This window comes from Aspergillus glaucus (genome assembly GCF_001890805.1).
Source record: "Aspergillus glaucus CBS 516.65 unplaced genomic scaffold ASPGLscaffold_15, whole genome shotgun sequence".
NCBI lineage: Eukaryota > Fungi > Ascomycota > Eurotiomycetes > Eurotiales > Aspergillaceae > Aspergillus > Aspergillus glaucus.
Genome location: NW_019170467.1, coordinates 398,496 through 418,494, shown reverse-complemented (window position 1 = coordinate 418,494; position 19,999 = coordinate 398,496). Strand labels below are relative to the sequence as shown.

Here is a 19,999-nt window from a genome sequence, read left to right as displayed (position 1 = left end):
CGGACCCAGACAGTGGCAGGTCACGGGCCAACCATCGTGTGACTTGTACGCATGGCGGGCCGTATGGATCCACCTACAGCCGGAACTAGACTATTTTTGGATATATATATGCCGTCTTATACCCACTTATACGCTCTTGTGCATATTTACCGTATCGTACCGTACAATACCGTACACTATGCTCAGACACTGCCCTATGACTTGATCTGCTGCTCATCTTATCACATCATCATCACCATTGCTGTCACCAGTACTTTCAGCTGGCAGTGTTTTATTGGAGTTGTAGATAGTCTAGATGACTGAATATATATTGATAGTAAACCGGTTGAACTGATTGGTCATGCATGAACAGCATGCAAAACACCAAAAGACACGCTGCAGAGCCAACGTAGAGTGACGTTGTGAGACTTCCTCTTTATCTGCCCAAGACTAGTAGTTATGCCATACATACAGAAACATAAAAAGACCGGTACATCTTTTCTTCCAAGTCTTTCTGTTTTGGTTTCTCCTCTGCCGCTTTCCTTTTTTGGATGACTTCCTATTGTAACTTTTCTGCCGTATCAGACCGGTCACTGCGAGATAATCATGGCCAAAGTTTCTTCTCTTTTTCCTCTGGAACAGACTTACTATCAGTCTCTGTAAGTCATTCCGTTATCTTCTTGTCTTCTAGACTCAGAACTAATTATCAACTTCCTGACAGGTCCAAAATGGTGAGTGCAATTCTTCGTTCCAGCTACAATACCTCAGTCACTTATCGCCCTGAAACAGTATTTTCCACCTCAAGATGTCATGCCGCAAAGCCTCAATACAGTTACTATTTCCAAGCTGGAATATGAGAATCTAGTGAGCTCTACCTTTCATGGACGAGCACGACTTGAAGAGCTAACCTCTGCCAGCTCCAAGCGTCGTATCAATTTGGTATACCATCCACATACACCTTGATACCTATATCGAGTCTGACTGACACCATCCAGCAAAGCTAAAAGGCTCGCTTCTGAACGGGGGACTGTCGCAGGAAACCCTTGATGTAAGCCTCGCTGTTGCAAACACAGTTGACACTGCTGATACGTTGTTTTATAGATATTGATCTACGGTGCGCGAGCACAACCGAAGCCCCCGTCTCAGAATAACGACCACAATAACGAGAACGCTGCTGCACGACCCGCTGAATCCAACGGACATACCAACGGTTCGAATCCTACAGAAACTGCGGCTCATATTCACAAGTACCAGGACGATAAAGACACGATCAATGACTACAAAGTACCTGGTAGCTTTGACGATTTTGAAGAAGATGACGAGGATGAGGACGAGGAGGATGGCGTCATTGTCTCGCCAAATAGCAAAGAGAAAGTTTATTCCGAGGATATCTCGAAAGGCGAACAATCTTCTACTGGTCAGCGAACTGTTTTGATCCGTAACCTACCAGAACGGGTCACTCATGAAGACATTACCGACGCCATTAGGGGTGGTGCTCTTCTATACATCTACCTTCGAGCTCGCGACCATTTTGCAAATGTATCTTTCGTTGACGAGAGTGCGGCATACGCCTTTTTGCGTCATACAAAGCTAAGCGGCCTTCATGTGGCCGGTAAGCGCGTATGTTGACCCATCCCTTCTACTTCGTCGTGCGTGATGAGCTAATGGTCACTTGCAGGTAGATACAGCGTGGAGTGACCGTCAATTCTACCTTCCTTCTTATGTCAGAGCCAAAATCAACGGAGGGGCTTCCCGGGTCCTGGTCATCAACAACGTCAGCCCATTTATCACAGAAGAGTTGATTCGGAGGGACCTTGACCATATTCATAACCTCACTGTCATCTCCGTCAAGTTCCATCATGGCAATGCATACATCTCAACGAACTCCGTCCACAATACTCTGTTTGCACGTACGTGTATGATGTCCCGCCGCACGTACAAGGGCATGAGGATTGCCTTTTACCCAGATGAATGTTCCGAACCCCTGGCCAAGATCACGCCGAAGAAGGACATGCATCCAGCACCAACTAAGCCAGTTTCGCGCCCAAATCGCTTCCAGCTTCTCTCCCTTAGTGGGACCGAGAACGAAGAAGAGGATGATTACGAGAATATCCACGATGACTTGGACAGTCATTCTTCAGTGAACGGCGGTGTCTGCTGGGCAGACAAAGTCTGACAACACTTGAACGGTATGGGAGTGATCTTCGTCTTATGATATACCCTATGTTATGCTTTTTAGCTCTCCGCCACGGTCCCGCCATGCTTTGGTCACTTGGCTTTGTAATGTCTATTTTAGGTCAGTTACGCAGTAGAATGCAATTATACGATCTTACTCTTGAGATGCAACTACCGTAGCCCTTTAGAATGAGGATACGAAGGGTCGTAGGTATGCGTTGCAGGCTCTTCTTTTATTGCCAACTCCAGACCCAGATAAAACACTAATGCAAGGCTCCCTGTTTTAAACAGACGAAAACAGAAAACGGGGTGATATTTCAGATTCCTGGCCTATACTAAATCCATCCGAGAAATAGCCAGTAAACCCAATCAACTGCCACAACACCATGAACAGGACGTTTCTCGGTCGCCCAATGATCCCTCTCTCCCAACCGAAACCACCGCCAAACGAAGCAGAGCCAACACCATTGAAAAAGGGGACATGTTCGTAATCCCTCTTTCTCGTATTTTGTAGATAAACTTTTTTTTTTCGTAAAAAAGATGTACCGGTGTGTCGATCTGCCCGTTTAACGGTAGGACTTCTGGTACCTTGCGCGGGCACCGCGACCACCGAACTTCTTGGGCTCGGCGCGGCGGTTGTCGGCAACGAGCAGTGTGCGGTCGTACTGGCCAAGAGCCTGCTTGAGCTGGTTCTTGGAGTGCTCGTCAACGTACTTCTGGTAGTAGGCGACGATGGACTTGGCGATGGCCTGGCGGATGGCGTAGACCTGCGAGGTGTGACCACCACCGGAGACGCGGACACGGATGTCGACACCGGCGAACTTGTCGGCGCCAACGATCAGGAGGGGCTCGTAGACCTATTCATCACTTTTCGTTAGATTGTTGTCCCTCCTTTCCGAAATCCGATAAGGCGTTGGTTGCGGCGTACCTTGAAGCGGAGGATCTCAGGCTGGACCAGAGAGAGGGGCTGGCCGTTAACCTTGACAAGACCCTTGCCTTGCTGTATCACAGTCTCAGTATTCGTTTCAAATCCCAGGCGATGTGTGAATTCAAGAGCGAGAGCGATTGGTTTCCTTCCACCGGTTCCTTCCTTTTATCCTCAATATATATATATATATATATTCCCCCCCCCCCCCCGTTCCCATATTCCGACCATTCCATTCGACGCCACTCGTATCGCCAATCGCTCGTAGAAAGGACAAGGACAGGACTCATCAGGAAAAAGTATTCTCATACCTTGCAGTGGGCGACAGCGGTAGCTATAATCAAAATCCCGTTAGCAACTCCGATCCCACAAAAATTCCACCCCATTCAAAATTCCCAGAAAAAAAAATCCAAAACATACCCGTCTTCTTCTTGCCGAAGCATTGCACACTCGGGACGGAAGCCATGGTGATAGAATGGCCCTTGTCGGTTGTCGAGAGAGGGAGTGTGCTGTAAAGTTGTCGAGATTATTGCTTGGTCGCTCGAATCGAGATTGTTCCGTGCGGGCAGGTTTTCGCTTAGTGTGCGGCGCTAGTGCGCCTGGGTCTAGGGCTCGGCCGCGGGCGGTGGGAGATCACGTGATATGGAAAGTTCCGCGTTGGTCGGGCCGGAGGAGGCGGACGTAGGTAGAGAAGAGTGAAGATAGAGAAGAGGCTTGGTTGAGGGCCATTGTTGCTGAATTGGTTTATTACTTGTTTACCTTGATTGCCGGTGACACATTGATTCATTCTACGTCTTTCGTTCGAAATAAACTGCCCTCGTCGCTGGGGCCGAAGATACAAACATGTCGCAAACCGTCGGAAGAGTAAGCTATGCCTCATGACTTGCTTGTCCGTATAACAATACTGACAATTACATTTAGACCCGTCTTGCCTACTCTCGCGCCTGGCACCATGTCGACGTCGGTTCCGACCCCCGCTCCCTCGGCCGCGTCGCCTCCTCCATCGCCCTCTTCCTAATGGGCAAGCACAAGCCCATCTTCGACCCGTCGACGGACTGCGGCGACTACGTCGTTGCGGTTGGCTGCCATGACCTGCGGACAACGGGGAAGAAGCGGTTCCAGAAGCTGTACTATACACATAACACCCGGCCCGGTAGTCTGAAGAGCATGACTATGGACAAGATGATTGAGAAATGGGGTGGTGGGGAGGTTTTGCGAAGGGCGGTTAAGGGGATGTTGCCGAAGAATCGGTTACAGTCGAAGAGGTTGGCACGGTTGAAGAGTGAGTGCTTGCTCTGGGCTATTTCATTGGGGGGTTTAGCTAACCTGTTACAGCCTTCGAGGGTGTTCATCATCCGTACAAGGAGAACATCATCAAGTACGGCAACGAGTCGGTTATTGGAGGCTTGCCTGAAGTTCAGCATGCTTTCAAGGCTGAGGCCGCCAAGGAGGCGTCGTCGTGAGAATTGCCGGTTGTTTGTTCTTCTTTCTATCTGTAATCCTTATTTCCTTTACTGTTTTCATGATCAAGCGCATCGGTGGGCGTTTTGTGATTATACTACACCACGAGTCAGTTATGTCTTTTCTACTCAGGATGACCGTTGTCGGACTGAAGTGATGCTATTGTACTATAGGAACGCCAAAATGAATACCCTATCTAGACAACTAAACTACGCCAATGGCTGATATTAAATATCGATCCATAGATGGACGTATATCTACAACTTCCCCTTGACTTGGTCGGGGGATGACCGGCCCACTGTGCATTTGATCAGACCGTTGGGGTTGGTCTGCGGAGCGTATACTTCGGCATTTTCACCCGTGTTCTTTAGGTCTTTATGCCAGCTGAGGTCTGCGAAGAAGTTAGAATCCAGGTACCATGAATCGACAGGGTAAAAAGGGAACATACCAATCTCGAAATAATGCTTGTTCGGCAACGAATACTCCACCGTCTCAACTAGCGGCTGATACGCCAGAATCTCATCCGCCATCTTGTACATCGTGTTCTGAACACTAGCGCTGTTATCCTCCGCAAAGGTCTTAAGGGTGATATCCCTTGCCGCCGTCCAAGTAGCATCGAACTTAGGCACATTTGAACGAACATCCTCCAGATCCCTCAAACGCTTCCACTGCCAATCAGCCGCGACATCCGTACTCAGCACGCGATCCCAAGTCTCCGGCAACGTGGTATACTCGTCCCGCAAGAACCCCCAGAACTGTGAGTTGGTGCTCTTGAGCACCGTCAAGCCGCGGATACCCGTCTTGATGTCGATCCCCACGCCTTCTGTCGCATCCACCTGCACGGTTCTCGTTTCCTCGCCGTTCTTGACGAACGAGTGCGGGTGAGGCTTGCCGTCGATGTCCATGCGCGCCCAGCGGTGGGTTACGACGGTAGCGTGGGTTGCGTGAATGTGGGGGTAGGTTTGGATGAAGTGGGAGGCTAGGATGGAGCCGAACAGCTCGGGGGGTGTGACGGGGTGTTGTTTGGCGAGGATGTAGATGGAATTTTTGATGGAGTCGGTTGCGACGATGACGCTGTTGTCTGCTTTGGTGTATCTTCGCGATATTAGCTTGTATTCGTCTCATGGTGATTAGTACAAGAAATACTTACGACTCATCGATCTCTCCCTCCAATAGCACGCAGACGGTCATCTCGACCACGGTCTGCTCGCCTGTTTCGGGATTCCGGTGGACTTTGTAGACGCGCACATTGTCCTTGCCGTAGCGAGCTGTGGATAGTCGAGAGGACATGATGATTTCGGGATAGTGGTATAGAAAGCGTAGAGAACTGGATCTAAGCCGTAGATAGGCGATTTGCGGGGAAGTTGTCAACTGATAAGGATAGCTATCAGACTACAATTTGGATCACCAACAATCCAGTCCGATGTTTCTTCTTGTTTTCTCTTCTTAAGACATTTCAAAAGTGACTCGTGGCCTTTTATAGCATGGGCGGTGTCTGCAGAAACGCGGTTTGTATCCCACGGCCATCGGCAACCTCCGGTGCCCGCACGACGGCCGTATCCAACGGAGCTCTTATCTCGTTATCAGGAGCTGGTTCTTATCAGCAGAGACAGTAGTATTTGAATATCGTCTGTCGCTTTGCTCGCTAGTTTCTCTTTTGCTTTTCTTTTATGTGAGTGTGGGCTGATCTGCCTACGTTCCTTCTCTTACGGGACTTGAACTTGGACATATTAACCGCTACGAACCTTGCAAATGCTATTCATTACATACATTCTTAAAACAACGCAAAGAACGAATCAGGTTGAACAGAACATAATCTCAGGCTGACCAGACCGTGTATCATATTGAATCACCGATTCCGTCATCCCAAGAGGCAGCATCCCCTCGTCTCCCGTCTGCGACTCGCTGTTGATATATATGACCGGATGCTGGGCTTCAAAGCCATTGAATCGTGTGCCGGTTGCCATGGTATACGCTGTTTCAGGTCAATCGCCTGGTTTTATCGTTTCGGATGATGCAAAACTCACCTCCCATGTTCTTGTACATCAGCCAATCCCCGACCTTGACTTCCGAATCCATCCGCATCTCGCGAGTCACGCAATCTACACTGTCGCAAGTCGGGCCCCAGATGCTATACCAGTGATCTCCGTGCTCCCGTGACAAATCCGCTCGAGAGGCTGTCAAGCTGAGTGCCGGTGCTACAAGTGACGGACACATGATCTCTTTCTCCACCAGGACGTTCATAAAGTTGCCGTACACGCCATCATTCTGATACAGCATGTCCGGGCTGGACTTGTCATTGCCAATCTGGCGTCGTCGGGAGATAACTTTGCAGACCAGTGTGTATGCATTACGGGCATAGAACCGTCCGGGTTCTGCGATTATGCGGACCTCTGGAGGCATGTATAGCTTCAGGGCTTCTTTGATACTGGATGCCATGCGCTCGAAGCCTGCGTCTTGAAATCCACCGCCTATGTCGAGGTATTGCAGATGATGCCCGATTCGAGCGGCTTGGTCGAAGACGGTCTTTGCTCTTTCCATGGCGTCGACGAATGACTGATGGTTGGTTGCTCCGGTGCCTGGGCATTCTGTTAGCACCGTACTATCATTGAGTTCTCAAGAATGCAGCGTCAGAACCCACCAACATGAAAACTAAGCCCCACAACTTCAAGGCCCAGATCCCAGGCTCGTTCAAGCAATACCGTCGTCGCCTCGGGGGAAGCACCAAACTTGTCACCAAACTGAATCAACGCATCGTCATCACTGGCATATATCCTTAAAAACAGCTGAGCATTGGGCATGAACTGTTTGATCGAGTCTAGCTCGTCCAAGTTATCGAAAGTCGTACTGGTCACACCCATATCCCGTGCCGTACATAATGCAGACGCTGCTTTGCATGGATTAGCAAAGACAATCCGGGATGGATCCACCCCCAGATTCCGAACTCTCCTCAACTCGTCAATCGAGGCACAGTCAAATCCAGTGCCTAGTTCCGCGAGGAACCCCAGCAGTGTCGGATCCGGGTTACATTTGACCGCTTTCTTATCCATTAGCGACGCTCAAGGAATAAAGTAGCATAGGAAGGAGCCATACGGACCATAAAATGGTCGAACGGCAGGCAAACTACGAGTCCACCGTTGATGCTGCTGGTATACCTGCCCCAGATCTGCGACAAAGAATGGTTCGTCGTCTTCTACACTGCCTGATTCATTGTCCAACAGCGCCAGGCGGGCCTGGATGACGAACGTTGCCAGTTCATCTGGACTGAATGCGCTGGGGAGCTTCATTTTATCACCAACGAGGACCATCGGAGTCGAATATACGTATGTGGCGTATCAAATCAACTCAAGGCGAATGCAAAAAGAGCAATGATACTATATGAATTGGGAAAAAGGACCAGGTGCATAAACGCACTTAAACTGAACACAGAATCATATTGAAATTTATGTGCGAGAACAGTGGATTTTTAAATGAAAGAGCTGAAATGTGGTGAGCTGAGACTGCGCGCCAGCAATGGCTGCATCATTGGTGCAAAGGATCGTCGCCAGAGCTGAGAGCTTGTTTACGGAACCCCCCTCTGCTGTTCTTTACTGGCTGGCTCGCGATGTTGTGTACAAGTATGGGCTTTTTCGAAGGTTTGGAATCTATTTGCCTTATGGATTTACACAACTCGTGATGGTTTGATGCCGTGAGATTTGTCGAACTTCCCTATTCAGGTTATAGTGTACGTGCCGGATGCCGGGGGATGTGCAACAAAATGGCGTTTTTGTTTACTTTCTTTTTGGTGGAGGCCTGGACCCCTATTCATGCACGGACAAGGGAAAGTACGAAATACACGAGGATTTGTGTTCCGTTGCCAATCATGTCATTTTTCGGATTGTTTGGTGACAGGTCGAATCGAGAAAATGTACTGAGAGTCGGTGGGCCTCTCAGATGCACTGCCGCTGTGGATCCGATGGGATATGTTCGTCGCTACATGAGATGTCTGAACCCAGAAAACTGAGTGATGTTCTCGATGGTACTCAATCGAGTGTACATTTTCCATCGGGAGATGTGATCGGATGATGAGCCGAGTACGACAAAATGCACCAAAACGGTTCCACATGTCTTGAAGCCTCAGGACAGATTGGAATCTACATGTCATTTGGATTGAGCATGCCAGCACACCGTTGGATGAATTTTAAATGCCTCGTGAGATGAGGTGGAAATATGGGTCAGAGACGTGAAAGACAGTAATGTTGGACGACTAGGGAGCACAGCATACAACCCGGTGAAAAATGACCGGGAAATAGAATCAGCGAGAGAAACGCAGTCGAATATTCGAGGCATTATTAGGGAGGCCACTCCGTGCAGCTACAAGAAGCCTCATGTCCCGGTCCCTTGAATATGCATACGGAATGCAGTGCTGAAACCGAGTTGTTTGTTTGCTAGATATGACGAACTGCAGCTACCGACCTTGGAGCGCTCTGAGCTAACATATGTGCATAATAACATCATATTCAGCACGGCGCAGGGATTGTACTATTAGCGTGGGATGAGCCAGATGCAGCTTTGCAGGCGGGCAGGGGTAGCCAAGCAGCAGCATGGGCACAATGCATGAGACATCAAATCCCTAAGGAGCGATTCAGGCATCACCCATGACTAGTTATTAATTCTTCGCTTCATGAGCAAGGAAACTACTCTTTCCCAGTCGCTGACGGCAGACACCAACGAGTTCAGTTGCATCATGAGGATTCTGTGCTCGCTCCGTACAGCATCACAGAAGTGCTGTATGATCAGATATTGCGAAGCGGACTGACTGGGAAATATTTAGCGACGTTAGGTCTGTGTGCTGGATGGTCTCGATGTCGATGTACTCCGTCGTCGGAAGTGTGATACGCGCGCGTAGATTGAAGGCTGGAGGTCCCTGTAAGCTCGGTGTCCGTGCAAGTCTTCACGGCGCCGAGGCGGATGCTTATCGAGCCTTGATTATCGGACCATGACCTCACTGACTTCGATACCTTCATCTCTAGCTTGTAAATGCATTCTCTCATTCTGTTCTTGAATGCAGGTTGTTGACAATGCTTGGTGTTATGGCCTGAATTCCTGAGTAATCCGAACCCCAGCGTCAATTTAATTCTTCGGCCGCCATGACGAACAAAAGTTCCACCGCGATCAACCAAAAGCAAATCCGATCGTTTCCTGCTAGAAGCCACAGCTGTCGATCGCTGAGAGGATGAGCTGAATTGATTGCCACGACAAGTGTCAAAAGAAAAAGAAAAGCGGTGCAATTGGCTTTTCGCCTTCGTCTTTCGTCAACTTTTTCCACCGCCGCCGTTTTTATCTCTTCTCGAATTGAAGAATTCAGCAGGACATCCAATATGGCCACGAATAAAAACGCGCATCCTCCGTGGATGCTGCGGTTTCGATCGTCGACGGGGTTTATTATCGCGACGGTGTGGATGTCGTGTTTTACTGTAAGTCTGGGAATTGACGCGACTACTTGCCACAAGACTAACTGGTGTCTGTGAATAGGATTACTTTCTCTATGCGATGGTGAGCAGAAACACAAATTCAATGGTTGATTTATTGGGCCACTAAAAAGCCCAGATCGTTCCCGTAATGCCAACCGCGCTGAGTGACCGAGCCGGAGTCCCATATAAAGACCGTACGATACCTTCCCAGAAACATACCAGGAATAACAACGGTGGTTAACAAGATGCAGGAGAATACTGGGTCAGCGTCCTCCTCATGTGCGAAGCCGCCGTCGCCCTCGTCTGCTGCCCTATATTCGGTTACCTAGTCGACGTCTCACGAACCCGTCAATACCCCTTCTTCCTCGGCCTAATCCTCCTCGGTGCATCTATGGGGATGCTCTCCGTCGCACACACAGTATGGCTCTTCGTCGTTGCCCGGTTACTCCAGGGCGGTGCAACGGCGATGGTTGCCGTGGCCGGTTTGGCGCTGATGACCGATGCGGTGGAGTTTGATAATCTGGGACAGACGATTGGGTATTTGGGGTCTGCGATTACGTTGGGATTCCTACTTGGACCGTTGCTGGGTGGGTTGGTGTATAATGCAGCTGGGTATAATGCGGTGTTTGCGATGGCGTTTGCGATTATCGGGGTCGATTTGGTGATGCGGGTGGGGGTTGTTGAGAAGAAGGTGGCGCGGCGGTGGATTAGCACTGAACACGAGGAAAATGGGAATGGGAATGGCCATGTGCATTCGTCTGTGGGTGGTTATCACACGTTCCCTGGGGAGCCTGCGGGGGTTGAAGAGGACAAGGGCAAGTTTGCTCTGTTGGAGATTGCCCGGCAGCCGCGGGTGCTCATTTCGTTGTGGGCTTTGTTGGTGCAGGGATTACTATTCTCTGCTTTTGATGCGGTACGTCCTCTGTCTCATAAGTATGTATGGTGTACTAACGACTACAGACAATTCCCATCTTCGTGGAGTCGACATACGGCTGGACCCCATTTGAAGCCGGAATGACATTCCTCCCATCCGCCATCACAGCCCTTTTCGAGCCTTACTTCGGTACAGCCATCCTCCCATTCTATCAAGAAAACCAGCTAACAAAATACCAGGCTACATCTCCGACAAACACGGCAACCGCATCGTAGCCTTCACGAGCTTCCTCCTCCTCTCCCCACCCCTAGTCTGCCTCTACCTCGTCGAACACAACGACACAGCCCACAAAATCCTCCTCATAACTCTCCTCACCATAATCGGCGCCCTCCTCAATAGCGCCGTCCCGGCCCTCTTCGTCGAAACACAACAATTGCTCGAAGACATGGAGCGCACGGAACCCGGGATCTTCGGCCAGAAGGGCGCTGTTGCGCAAGCATTTGGGATCCAGACTATGGCGCAGTTTTCGGGTCTGTTCCTCGGGCCGTTGTGGGGTGGGTTTGTGACGTATCGGTTTGGGTGGAAGAGTACGGCGTGGTCGTTGGGTGTTCTTGCGGGTGTTACGGCTGTACCGATGTTATGGCTTAGTGGGAAGCCTGATAGGGATACTGGGGATCGTGAGGGTGAGAGTGAAGAGGAGGAGCAGGAGCGGTTGTTGGATAGTTGAATAGCATGTACATATCTGCCTGTATCTGCACTTGACGGCAAATCCCGGTACCATACATCCAATCCCAATAAATATTAAATATAATAATAACCATTGGACGCCAAATCCGAATGAACCTGAATAATGCAATGCCATGTCCCTTCTCCCAGGCAGTCGTGATGGGGTGTACAACCGGTATATTTTATATTTTATATAAAGCATATAAACCCGCCTTGACCCCTTCACCTTCCATCTTTCTATTTATTCTATCTTAATCATAATGTATAACATCCGCAACACCCGCCTCCCATTCAAAGTCTCTCTTTTTCTCTTGAGTCTGAGTTCCATCCTCCCAATCTCAACATCCAACTTTCTATTCAAACCCCTAACCCCACCCCCAAACCATCCTCTATCCCTCCAATCATACCAACTACTCACCACCGCTACCAACACAACACCGTCACCTTTAACTTTATCAACTTTATCAACAAACATGACCCTCTTCTACCCAGCCGAAACGGCTCCCCACAAAGCCACCATCCTCGGCTTCCCGTCTACCCACGCCGTGCCAAGGGACCTGCTCAATCAAACCCGCAATGAGATCATGGATCTTGCAGTTGTTATCTCGGAGTTTGAACCTGTGCGTGTGTACATACGCCCCGAGGATGAAAGTCTCGCTAGACAGATCTTGAATGAACGGTTTCAGAAACTCGAGGATACCAATACCAACAACAAAACCAAGAAAGCCAAAAAGCGCTTCAGTCTCCTGAACCGGAGAACCAAAGACAAAGGCAAAGAACAGGATATACCACAATACCAACTCTCCCGCATAACCTTCCACCTCACCCCCACAAACCACCCCTGGGTCCGCGACACAGGCCCAGTCTACGTCCTCGACAAAGCAAACCCCACCCGCCGCATCGCCATCGACTTCGGCTTTTGCGAATGGGGCGGCAAGAACCTCCGCGAGGTAGACGTGCGCAACGAACCACTTGGCCAAGAATCCGACGGACAAGCCGATGAGCGCTCACCAGTCTCCAGAAAAGGCTACGCGGCACCTGATAATCGGCACTGGGAGAATGCGCGGTTTGCAAAGAGGGTCCTGGAACGGGAGTTTGATCTCGATGAGCAGGAGATGGATAACGGAACGAAGGTGGAAAGGGTTGTGTCGCCGCTTCGTCTTGAAGGGGGTGCTCTTGAGGTTGATGGTGAGGGGACTTTCCTGGCAACGGAGAGTTCGATTATTTGTCCGCATCGCAATCCTTCGAGTGCTCTCAACACTAGGGAGGCTGTTGAGTCGCACCTGCGCGCTCTGCTGGGGGTTAGCAAGATCATTTGGTTCCCTGGGCGGACGGGGTTGGATATCACGGATTGTCATGTTGATGGAGAGGTGAAGTTCATTAAGCCGGGGGTTGTGGTGCAGAACAAGCCGCATCCGAAGACCGGGAAGGCGGAAACGGAGATTTACAAGGAAATCAAGGACATTCTGGGACGGGAGACGGACGCGCAGGGACGGAAGATTAGGGTTGTGGAGCTTGAGGCGGCGGATCCGGATCTGGTGGGTTGGGGTGGGGATTATGATGAGGAGGGTGGGGAGGAGGTGGAAAAGGAGCAGGAGGAGGCGGCAGGGACGTATGTCAACTTTTACTTTGTGAACGGGGGACTGATTTTGCCTGCGTTTGGGGATGAGAAGCGGGATCGAAAGGCTGTTGAGACGCTGCGTGGGATCGTTTCGCCGGAGCGCAAGATTCGACAGGTTTATTTCTCTGCTTTGCCTCTCATGGGGGGTGTGGTGCATTGTGTGACTCAACAGGTTATCTAAGTAGTGGTAGTCATTATTCATGTCATTCATATCATCAATGTTAGTTTAGTATGTCAGTATGTACACGGCATTGCTCCGTATCCCGCAACAGCCCAAAGTAAAACAAAATGTTGAATATCTTTTTTAGAAAAAAGTGCAAGTGCAAAAACACCACCACGCCATGCCTTTCATAAATACCCCGAAACCACAACCCAAATATTATATGTAACCCGAAAATAACAATGACACCTCGAATCCACTCTCATCCAAATGCGAAATGCTCAACACTCACAAACTCAACTGATCAAAACTCCCCACCCTAGCCATAGCCCCTAATCTCCCACCCCCCTTCGTAACCATCCCCAACCGATAAAACCTCTCCTCCCCACCCGGCGATCGTCCCCCAATATACCACTTCTCAGGGCCTAGAGCATCGCGGAATCCTCCGCCGCCGCTACCCCCTCCGGAGCCGCTGGAACTGTCGCTTCCGCGGCGGCGCTGGTGGTACTCTGAGACTGTGGGTGTGTTGGCGGCGGCGTTGGCGTTGGTGTTTGTGATGGGGATGGGCGAGGAGGAGGATGGGTAGGTTTCGGTTGTTGGTGAGGAGGAGCGGTTTGTGGTGGTGTTCGGTGAGGACCCTGGTTCTGTAGCGGATGCGGATGCGGCGGCGGCGGCTGCTGCTGCTGCTGTTGCCGAGCCCGAAGCTGAAGGAGATGAAGGACTAGGTGAAGGTGAACTAGCCTTGGTAGCTATAGTTCTCGCGTTTTGTGTGGTGGAGGAGACGGTGGTAGATGAGGAAGAGGCCTTGAAGTTGGATGAGGATTGGGCTCGAAAGGCGGCCAGGAAGTTGGCCAGGAAGGGTCTGTTTGTGGACATAGTGTCACTGAGAGTGTTTCAAATTAAGAGAAATGTCCTACAGATATGAGAGAGATTCAACAGAATAGAGTAGAGTACTGGAATCCGGGGAAGATGAGAGTGGGTTCAGATTCTGGGGATGACTTCAGACGAGGATTAAAAAGGCCGCTCCGGGGTTTCCCGATCGCCGCCGGGGGCCAATCAAAAGTGGGGAAACAAATGCTTACTCCAGCACGTGGACGGAGAATACAATAATGAGTTATATAGTTATAGTAATTAATGCAGTATGTACACTGGAAATCAAGATAAAGCCTCTCGGCTGCTGTCATATGTCCCGTGCAGAGAAATGCACTCTGTCGAATCTACTTACAAGTTTTGATGAATGGCAATAAAAACAATATCAAACGCCCGCAGATCAAATGAAAAATAAAACAGAAACTCATTTTCCTCGAGAGAAGGCATGCGAAGGAAAAGAGAAAAAACAATCAACAATCAAAAAAAAAAAAAAAAAAAAAAAACCACAACTCAACAATCCTTCCCTCGAGGTTTCTTGTCCAGAAGAAAAGAAAACACATGCCCAGGTCTATGTTTGGACGCCGGATAAACCACAGAGACAGACAAGACACACACCAGCCCATCTACCCACTCATAATGGTTGGGAGAAGAGAAAGTAACAAGAAAAAGAAATAGGATCAACCCAATTCGAAATCAACCGCGTCGTTCAACTCGCGTAGAAAATGCTGATCAGAAGAATATGATAGAGAAATAGTTGTTCGTGACAACCCGGGACGGACACATCAGGACCACGATGGGGAGAAGGGAGAAAAAACAGTCAAAGACAAATCCCCAGATCGAGAACGCCGCGTTGGAATAGTAGCACGTAGATCTTGTCGTATCAACCCCATATTGATTTTAGTCCCGACAGAATCGAGATCACAGATGGAAAAGGGATAACAAACGCCAGGCAATTCTCAAGTATTCCCAATGGTTAGCCCAGTAAAAAATCTTGGAGAGCCCTGAAGACAAAAAACCGTTAGAACAAGATGCATATAGATAAAATAAAATGTCGTTTTGATCAGCATTCAAAAAAAAAAAAAAAAAAAAAAGTATGTTGAGTTCTCCCAGTTTCTCCATCGACAGGTCAGTTAAGCTGAGGTGTGTCACAATTCCCAGTTCATTGTCTAGCAGGCTGAACGGTTCCTGCAATCAAGTTAGTAACGGCCAGGTAGTTTGGTCATGGAAAAAGACGTACCATCACCGCTCAAAGTGGTCGAGGCAAGGTAAAGACCATTCATACCAGCGCCCTCCTGGGGACCGGTAGTGGCGGGATAGTACTTGCGGTCGGCATCAACATGGGCGTGAATCGAGTCCTGACCGGATGCCATGGACTGGGGGAACACGGGGTTCATGTAACCATCGGAGGTACCGGGCTGAAACATCGAGGTCCAGTCAATTTCGCCAGTATGAGTGGCACCCGGCATTACCGGGCGCTTATTAGGATCTTGGGCGATCGGGGAATTTACCTGCTCAAAGGAGTGACGGTCAACATTCAGCTGCTGGCTGATGGAGTGATTGGGACCAGGCTGCATGAGGTACGGATTCTGCTTGGGGGCAGCCATCCAAGCTCGCGGATGCGGTTGGCCAGCGGGGAACGCGTCTTCCGTAGGACCATGGTTCATCCCGTTGACCGACGACATCGTAAAGCCCAGAGGTGGCTGTGGTTGCTGCTGCTGCTGCTGCTGGTGGTGCGATTGTGGTTGAGGCGACTGCTGTTCCGGAAATCCCGTTGCAGGGTGGCCCGTGTTAGCCAGCCCGTGGCCATTCACGGAGGCTGCGGCGACGCCAGCGGCAGCAGGAGCACCCTCGCCGAATGTCGTACCTGCAACGCCCGTGGTGGGGGTCGGGGCGGTAGTACTGACTTCATCCTGAATAGGTTTGGTGGCATTGGCGGCCTGCGACCGCTTTAAATGGGCCTGGGGGTGCGACAAGTGAGTGGCACCCGTGGGGTTACCGCGTCGCAAGGAACACTTCTGGAAGTGACGCTTCAAGATATCACTGCGCGAGAATGTGTCCCGGCAAAGCACACACATGTACGGACGATCACCCGTGTCTTTATACCTCGTTAGCTTGAAGGAATCAATGGCAATGCAGAAAAGTACTCACGTCTCAACAGATGACGCTTGAGATGCTTCGCGTGCAAGTAGGTCTTGTTGCAGTGAGGGCAGGGAAATTTCCCATCGGCATCCTTGGCGGGAATCGTGGTGTTTTTGGCAGACCCATTGACGGTATTGGTGGCGACAGGAGTGGCCCGTCCGGGAACGCTGGGGAGGATACCGCGACGACCCTGGGAACCAACCACCTGGGTGCGCGGGGAGTCCTTAGGAGCGTAAGGCGAGCCACCATTGGCACTAGCCACGGGATCCTGGTTCACCCAGGGAGTAGTAGCAGTCTTGCCATCCGGGTAGCTAAAGGCACCCGAGGGGAGGCCGGAATAGTCTGTACGGCGATCGCGCGGGGGTGCCGGAGCAATTGGCTGGGGATAGCTCTGGGCAGAAGAGGCCGGAGGCAGCACGCTATGCGGCGGGGGGTAGTGTTGCGACGGTTGTTGAGCCTGCTGAGCCTGAGGATTGGGGTGGGAGAGAAAGGACGAGGGAGGCAGGCTGCCAACGGCGGTGGTATGCGGCATGATAGGCGCGGCGGAAGACGCGTAGACATCGTGGGAAGATGCCGGGAACCTAGACAGGTCGGGACGGTACGGCGGCTGGCCCATGTAAGAGTGAGGAGCCGGGGATTGACTATGATGCGGCTGCAGCGGCGGCAAAGTCTGGGGCTGAGAGACAGGATAATGATGCTGCATGGTGTACTGCGGCATGGGCATACTGGAGATAGGAGTGGAGGACAGCGGCGTGGAGCCCTGGGGCAAACTGGTGGAGGGAGGTCTCGACGGATGCGAACGAGGGTCCATGATTTCTTTCTTTTGTCACAAAAAAATCCGAAAAAAAAAAAAAAAAAAAAGAAAAAGAGAGAAGAAAAAGAAGAAAAGAAAAGAAAGTGGTGAGGGTTGTGTTGAATAGATAGGGCTGAGGGGAGGGGAAGTTGTTCACGGTATCGGGATCATTGATCGTGAAGCGAAGAAAAACAGAAAAAAACAAAAAGAGCGTTTTCCGATGGAACCGCGTTCAGATCCGACAACTTTTCTTGGTCTTTTTTCAGCAATTGATCAATTGATCTTTGAGTGTATTTTGACGCGGGCAGTCGAGCAACACGAGATCCCGTGGTGGATCTGAAAAGAAAAGAAAAAAGGACGACAGGGAATAAGGGCAAAAGGCAGGTTGTGTGTGAATAACAACAAGCTGTGAGGGACGAAGTGGGAACGTTGAGTTTTATCCGCACGTTGTGTTTTTTTTCCTTGAGTATCCACACACACCAGAAACTGACTGGGAAAAGGCGGCGGAGCAGTGGGTCAACGCACCACGTCGAGTCCAGTCAGGTCAAATTGCTGTTGCTGGTACGGGCAGGGGAGTGGAATTGGGCAATGGCTGAGAGTCGATCACGTATAACAACACAATAAAATAATTGCCAGACAGATTCAGATTGAAGTTTCAAAAGGAAAAGAAAAGATTGAGAGAAAAGAGAGAAGAGAGAAGAGAAAATTCGAAGGGGAGAGGGGCGGGGAGGAGCGGCAAAAAAGAAAAGAATAGAAAAAAAAAAAATTCGGGGGAGGCAAAAGAGAAAAATACACGAGAGCAACAGATCAGAAACGGGAAATGGTGAGGGAAAGAGCGACGGGTGTGGTAAAATATCGAGGCCTTTGTTTAAAAATACACAGTTCATTACAGTACATACATACGGCAGCGGTGTCGGTGGGAAGCGATTGGATGGATCGGGTGAAGATCGGCTGGGGCCTCGGAGACAGGTCACGGGACAGTGCCGGTCGAGCCGGTAGAATTAGAGCTGCTCGTAGAGAACTCCAGGTCTGTACTTATGATTCTGTACAGAGTATGAGATTTGATACTCTGTACACGGCGTTAATTATCACGGATTTGCCAATACGTAAATGTATCTGCGAATTCTGCAGCAGCAAAGGAATGTATCCTAATTAGTCTCAAAGAGAAATGCAGCTACATGTACTCGTACAGTTACGTGTCCGAACCCAGCGTGAGTTGTACATGTCCGTATCCGCATCCAGTTACTTTATTTGAAGGCTATTTTATAGAGTTCTTTATTCTACCACAGAGTAGATATCAAATTCAAAGTGAATATGGAGTCTTTAGTCAAGATCTTCTCCGCAAGGCCCGCCAGAGGTTCTTGGAAACAAAATAATCCACATCCCACATGTCATCTTATCAAGGTTATCGATGTGGAGGTCTCCATAGACGGTACTCCAGTGTACCTACTCCGTATACAGGTGATTATCCCCATAGATCAGGTACAATTAAGAAGTACGGGTACTCCGTACAGAGTACGGACTTCATACTGTAGGTATAATCCTTTGTGCAAGGATAAGCAGACCCCTGCACGGTCTAGACAAAGGGGTACTTTTGCCGGTCGCGATAGAAATATGCTGCCTATATATATCACGAGGCGAGAGAGATATATACATGCAAAGAAGATGCATTCAGGATAAAATGATAGATCACTCAGACATATCAGCCCATCGCTATATGTCTCGCCACGGTCAGCTCCGATAATAAGTACTTTAACTACTCAGTACAAGTGCTTCGTACCTACATACCAGATTAGCTCATCCCCACCATTTTCCAGAGCTTCTCCCGCTTCCATTGTGGACCGTTGCACTTGTCCGATCGACTATACATACTAAGCATATTTAAGGTGAAGAAGCATTGCAGGACCCCTGGAATGTTCACCGTCTAGGACAAACATGCACTCGGAGTACAAGTACGGATGTACATCGAGTGTACGTATCTGCCGTACAGCGATAGTCCGGGATACTCGTACTCCGATGTACTCCGTATGTACAGCTGTCTATCCGATCCCGGCGGCCGCATTCGGTAGGTACCGGCTGCAGAATTGTCCGATGCGTTTTACATTACATAGTATGCACATATTTAGGAGAATTATCGAAATAAAAAGAGCACCAATTCCAATCAACTATTCTCTTTACTTTTTTTAATTTATTTTTTAATCATCTTTACAAGATACTTGTGCACCACTATCGGTACTCTGCTCTCAAGGGTACACACCGACTCACGGCAATTCCTCGGCAGTTTTACCCGGGCAGGCGACTTCTCCGGCACGCCCACTCGATGTTTCCATTCCTGCTTCGAGCCCGGATTCCCGCCGAGGAGCCGGTTTCAGGTTCTCATTCGACCAATGGGAATGTCGCAGAACAGGGCAAGTGGGACTAGCACGCCACCCGCTGGTACTTTGGTTTGTCAGCGGTTACGGCGTTTTGCAAATTACACTGTTACGGACTGTAGTTGTATACACGTACATTGTGTTCACTTATGATTTTGTGAACATAGCATGATAGCATTAAGTAGCTATCAGCAAAGTTGAGGCATAAAGTGTTTGTACGTTGGTTTTATTGAAAATTGAGTGCTTTTCAGGGTGCCTGGGATGTAAAAAATCACTGCTTTTGTTCTAATTATGGACGCTCAGAGTACAACCACGGTCCTGGATCAGCCCAAACTTACCAATCTCCTGGATATCAAAGCACAAGCATTCGTCCGTACTCAAGGTACCTACTCAAGCTCTACTACCATCTGAAATAGCACGCGTATTCGTACAGAGTACTAGTACAGAGTAG

The 19,999-nt window shown here is 49.7% G+C and overlaps 10 protein-coding genes across 10 annotated transcripts; 4 read left to right on the top strand and 6 right to left on the bottom strand.

Moving 5' to 3' along the window:
- Nucleotides 1-527: 527 nt before the first annotated feature.
- On the top strand, nt 528-2,307 carry ASPGLDRAFT_153203 (RNA-binding protein). The gene is made up of 7 exons (XM_022542321.1): nt 528-638; nt 701-710; nt 769-843; nt 897-918; nt 975-1,027; nt 1,081-1,599; nt 1,658-2,307. Exons 1-7 carry the CDS (start codon nt 586-588, stop codon nt 2,153-2,155), a joined length of 1,230 nt encoding a protein of 409 aa, XP_022399144.1. The 5' UTR covers nt 528-585; the 3' UTR covers nt 2,156-2,307.
- Nucleotides 2,308-2,529: 222 nt separating this feature from the next.
- Nucleotides 2,530-3,545, bottom strand: ASPGLDRAFT_49232 (40S ribosomal protein uS9; the record flags this gene model as incomplete). Its single annotated transcript, XM_022547055.1, has 4 exons — nt 2,530-3,011; nt 3,083-3,154; nt 3,391-3,413; nt 3,500-3,545. 4 exons carry the CDS (start codon nt 3,543-3,545, stop codon nt 2,721-2,723), a joined length of 432 nt encoding a protein of 143 aa, XP_022399143.1. The 3' UTR covers nt 2,530-2,720.
- A 201-nt stretch (nt 3,546-3,746) lies between these two features.
- Nucleotides 3,747-4,542, top strand: ASPGLDRAFT_75627 (mitochondrial 54S ribosomal protein uL13m; the record flags this gene model as incomplete). The annotated part of the gene is made up of 3 exons (XM_022549808.1): nt 3,747-3,943; nt 4,001-4,361; nt 4,415-4,542. Exons 1-3 carry the CDS (start codon nt 3,923-3,925, stop codon nt 4,540-4,542), a joined length of 510 nt encoding a protein of 169 aa, XP_022399142.1. The 5' UTR covers nt 3,747-3,922.
- Nucleotides 4,543-4,797: 255 nt separating this feature from the next.
- ASPGLDRAFT_129906 (urate oxidase) lies at nt 4,798-5,830 on the bottom strand (the record flags this gene model as incomplete). The annotated part of the gene is made up of 3 exons (XM_022540927.1): nt 4,798-4,931; nt 4,989-5,635; nt 5,691-5,830. The coding sequence occupies 3 exons, from the start codon at nt 5,828-5,830 to the stop codon at nt 4,798-4,800; spliced, it is 921 nt and encodes a 306-aa protein (XP_022399141.1).
- Nucleotides 5,831-6,266: 436 nt separating this feature from the next.
- ASPGLDRAFT_49228 (type III PLP-dependent enzyme) lies at nt 6,267-8,107 on the bottom strand. The gene is made up of 4 exons (XM_022547054.1): nt 7,638-8,107; nt 7,182-7,590; nt 6,568-7,119; nt 6,267-6,515 (listed from the first exon to the last, which is right to left on the bottom strand). The coding sequence occupies exons 1-4, from the start codon at nt 7,638-7,640 to the stop codon at nt 6,337-6,339; spliced, it is 1,143 nt and encodes a 380-aa protein (XP_022399140.1). The 5' UTR covers nt 7,641-8,107; the 3' UTR covers nt 6,267-6,336.
- Nucleotides 8,108-9,900: 1,793 nt separating this feature from the next.
- ASPGLDRAFT_37181 (MFS transporter) lies at nt 9,901-11,594 on the top strand (the record flags this gene model as incomplete). The annotated part of the gene is made up of 6 exons (XM_022544788.1): nt 9,901-9,996; nt 10,055-10,075; nt 10,130-10,187; nt 10,245-10,906; nt 10,954-11,056; nt 11,107-11,594. The coding sequence occupies 6 exons, from the start codon at nt 9,901-9,903 to the stop codon at nt 11,592-11,594; spliced, it is 1,428 nt and encodes a 475-aa protein (XP_022399139.1).
- A 412-nt stretch (nt 11,595-12,006) lies between these two features.
- ASPGLDRAFT_102129 (agmatine deiminase family protein) lies at nt 12,007-13,389 on the top strand (the record flags this gene model as incomplete). Its single annotated transcript, XM_022539424.1, has 3 exons — nt 12,007-12,272; nt 12,351-13,131; nt 13,174-13,389. Coding segments are annotated over 3 exons (1,263 nt in total), but the record flags the coding sequence as incomplete, so codon positions are not given.
- A 273-nt stretch (nt 13,390-13,662) lies between these two features.
- Nucleotides 13,663-14,250, bottom strand: ASPGLDRAFT_37179 (uncharacterized protein; the record flags this gene model as incomplete). The annotated part of the gene is made up of 1 exon (XM_022544787.1): nt 13,663-14,250. The coding sequence occupies one exon, from the start codon at nt 14,248-14,250 to the stop codon at nt 13,663-13,665; it is 588 nt and encodes a 195-aa protein (XP_022399137.1).
- A 1,153-nt stretch (nt 14,251-15,403) lies between these two features.
- Nucleotides 15,404-17,194, bottom strand: ASPGLDRAFT_67900 (uncharacterized protein; the record flags this gene model as incomplete). Its single annotated transcript, XM_022549204.1, has 3 exons — nt 15,404-15,429; nt 15,482-16,339; nt 16,393-17,194. 3 exons carry the CDS (start codon nt 17,192-17,194, stop codon nt 15,404-15,406), a joined length of 1,686 nt encoding a protein of 561 aa, XP_022399136.1.
- Nucleotides 17,195-17,454: 260 nt separating this feature from the next.
- On the bottom strand, nt 17,455-18,135 carry ASPGLDRAFT_542432 (uncharacterized protein). The gene has a single exon (XM_022548070.1). The coding sequence runs from the start codon at nt 18,061-18,063 to the stop codon at nt 17,716-17,718; it is 348 nt and encodes a 115-aa protein (XP_022399135.1). The 5' UTR covers nt 18,064-18,135; the 3' UTR covers nt 17,455-17,715.
- Nucleotides 18,136-19,999: the final 1,864 nt, after the last annotated feature.

Excerpts from the sequence above, each read along its gene's own strand:
- ASPGLDRAFT_153203 (XM_022542321.1), top strand. The coding sequence starts at position 586 with ATGGCCAAAGTTTCTTCTCTTTTTCCTCTGGAACAGACTTACTATCAG. Across the intron at positions 919-974 it reads CCAAGCGTCGTATCAATTTG|CAAAGCTAAAAGGCTCGCTT; the intron begins GTATACCATCCA and ends GACACCATCCAG. Across the intron at positions 1,600-1,657 it reads TTCATGTGGCCGGTAAGCGC|GTAGATACAGCGTGGAGTGA; the intron begins GTATGTTGACCC and ends GGTCACTTGCAG.
- ASPGLDRAFT_49228 (XM_022547054.1), bottom strand. Across the intron at positions 7,120-7,181 it reads GGGGCTTAGTTTTCATGTTG|GCACCGGAGCAACCAACCAT; the intron begins GTGGGTTCTGAC and ends CAGAATGCCCAG. Across the intron at positions 6,516-6,567 it reads GATGTACAAGAACATGGGAG|CGTATACCATGGCAACCGGC; the intron begins GTGAGTTTTGCA and ends GACCTGAAACAG.
- ASPGLDRAFT_542432 (XM_022548070.1), bottom strand. The coding sequence starts at position 18,063 with ATGAACTGTGTATTTTTAAACAAAGGCCTCGATATTTTACCACACCCG.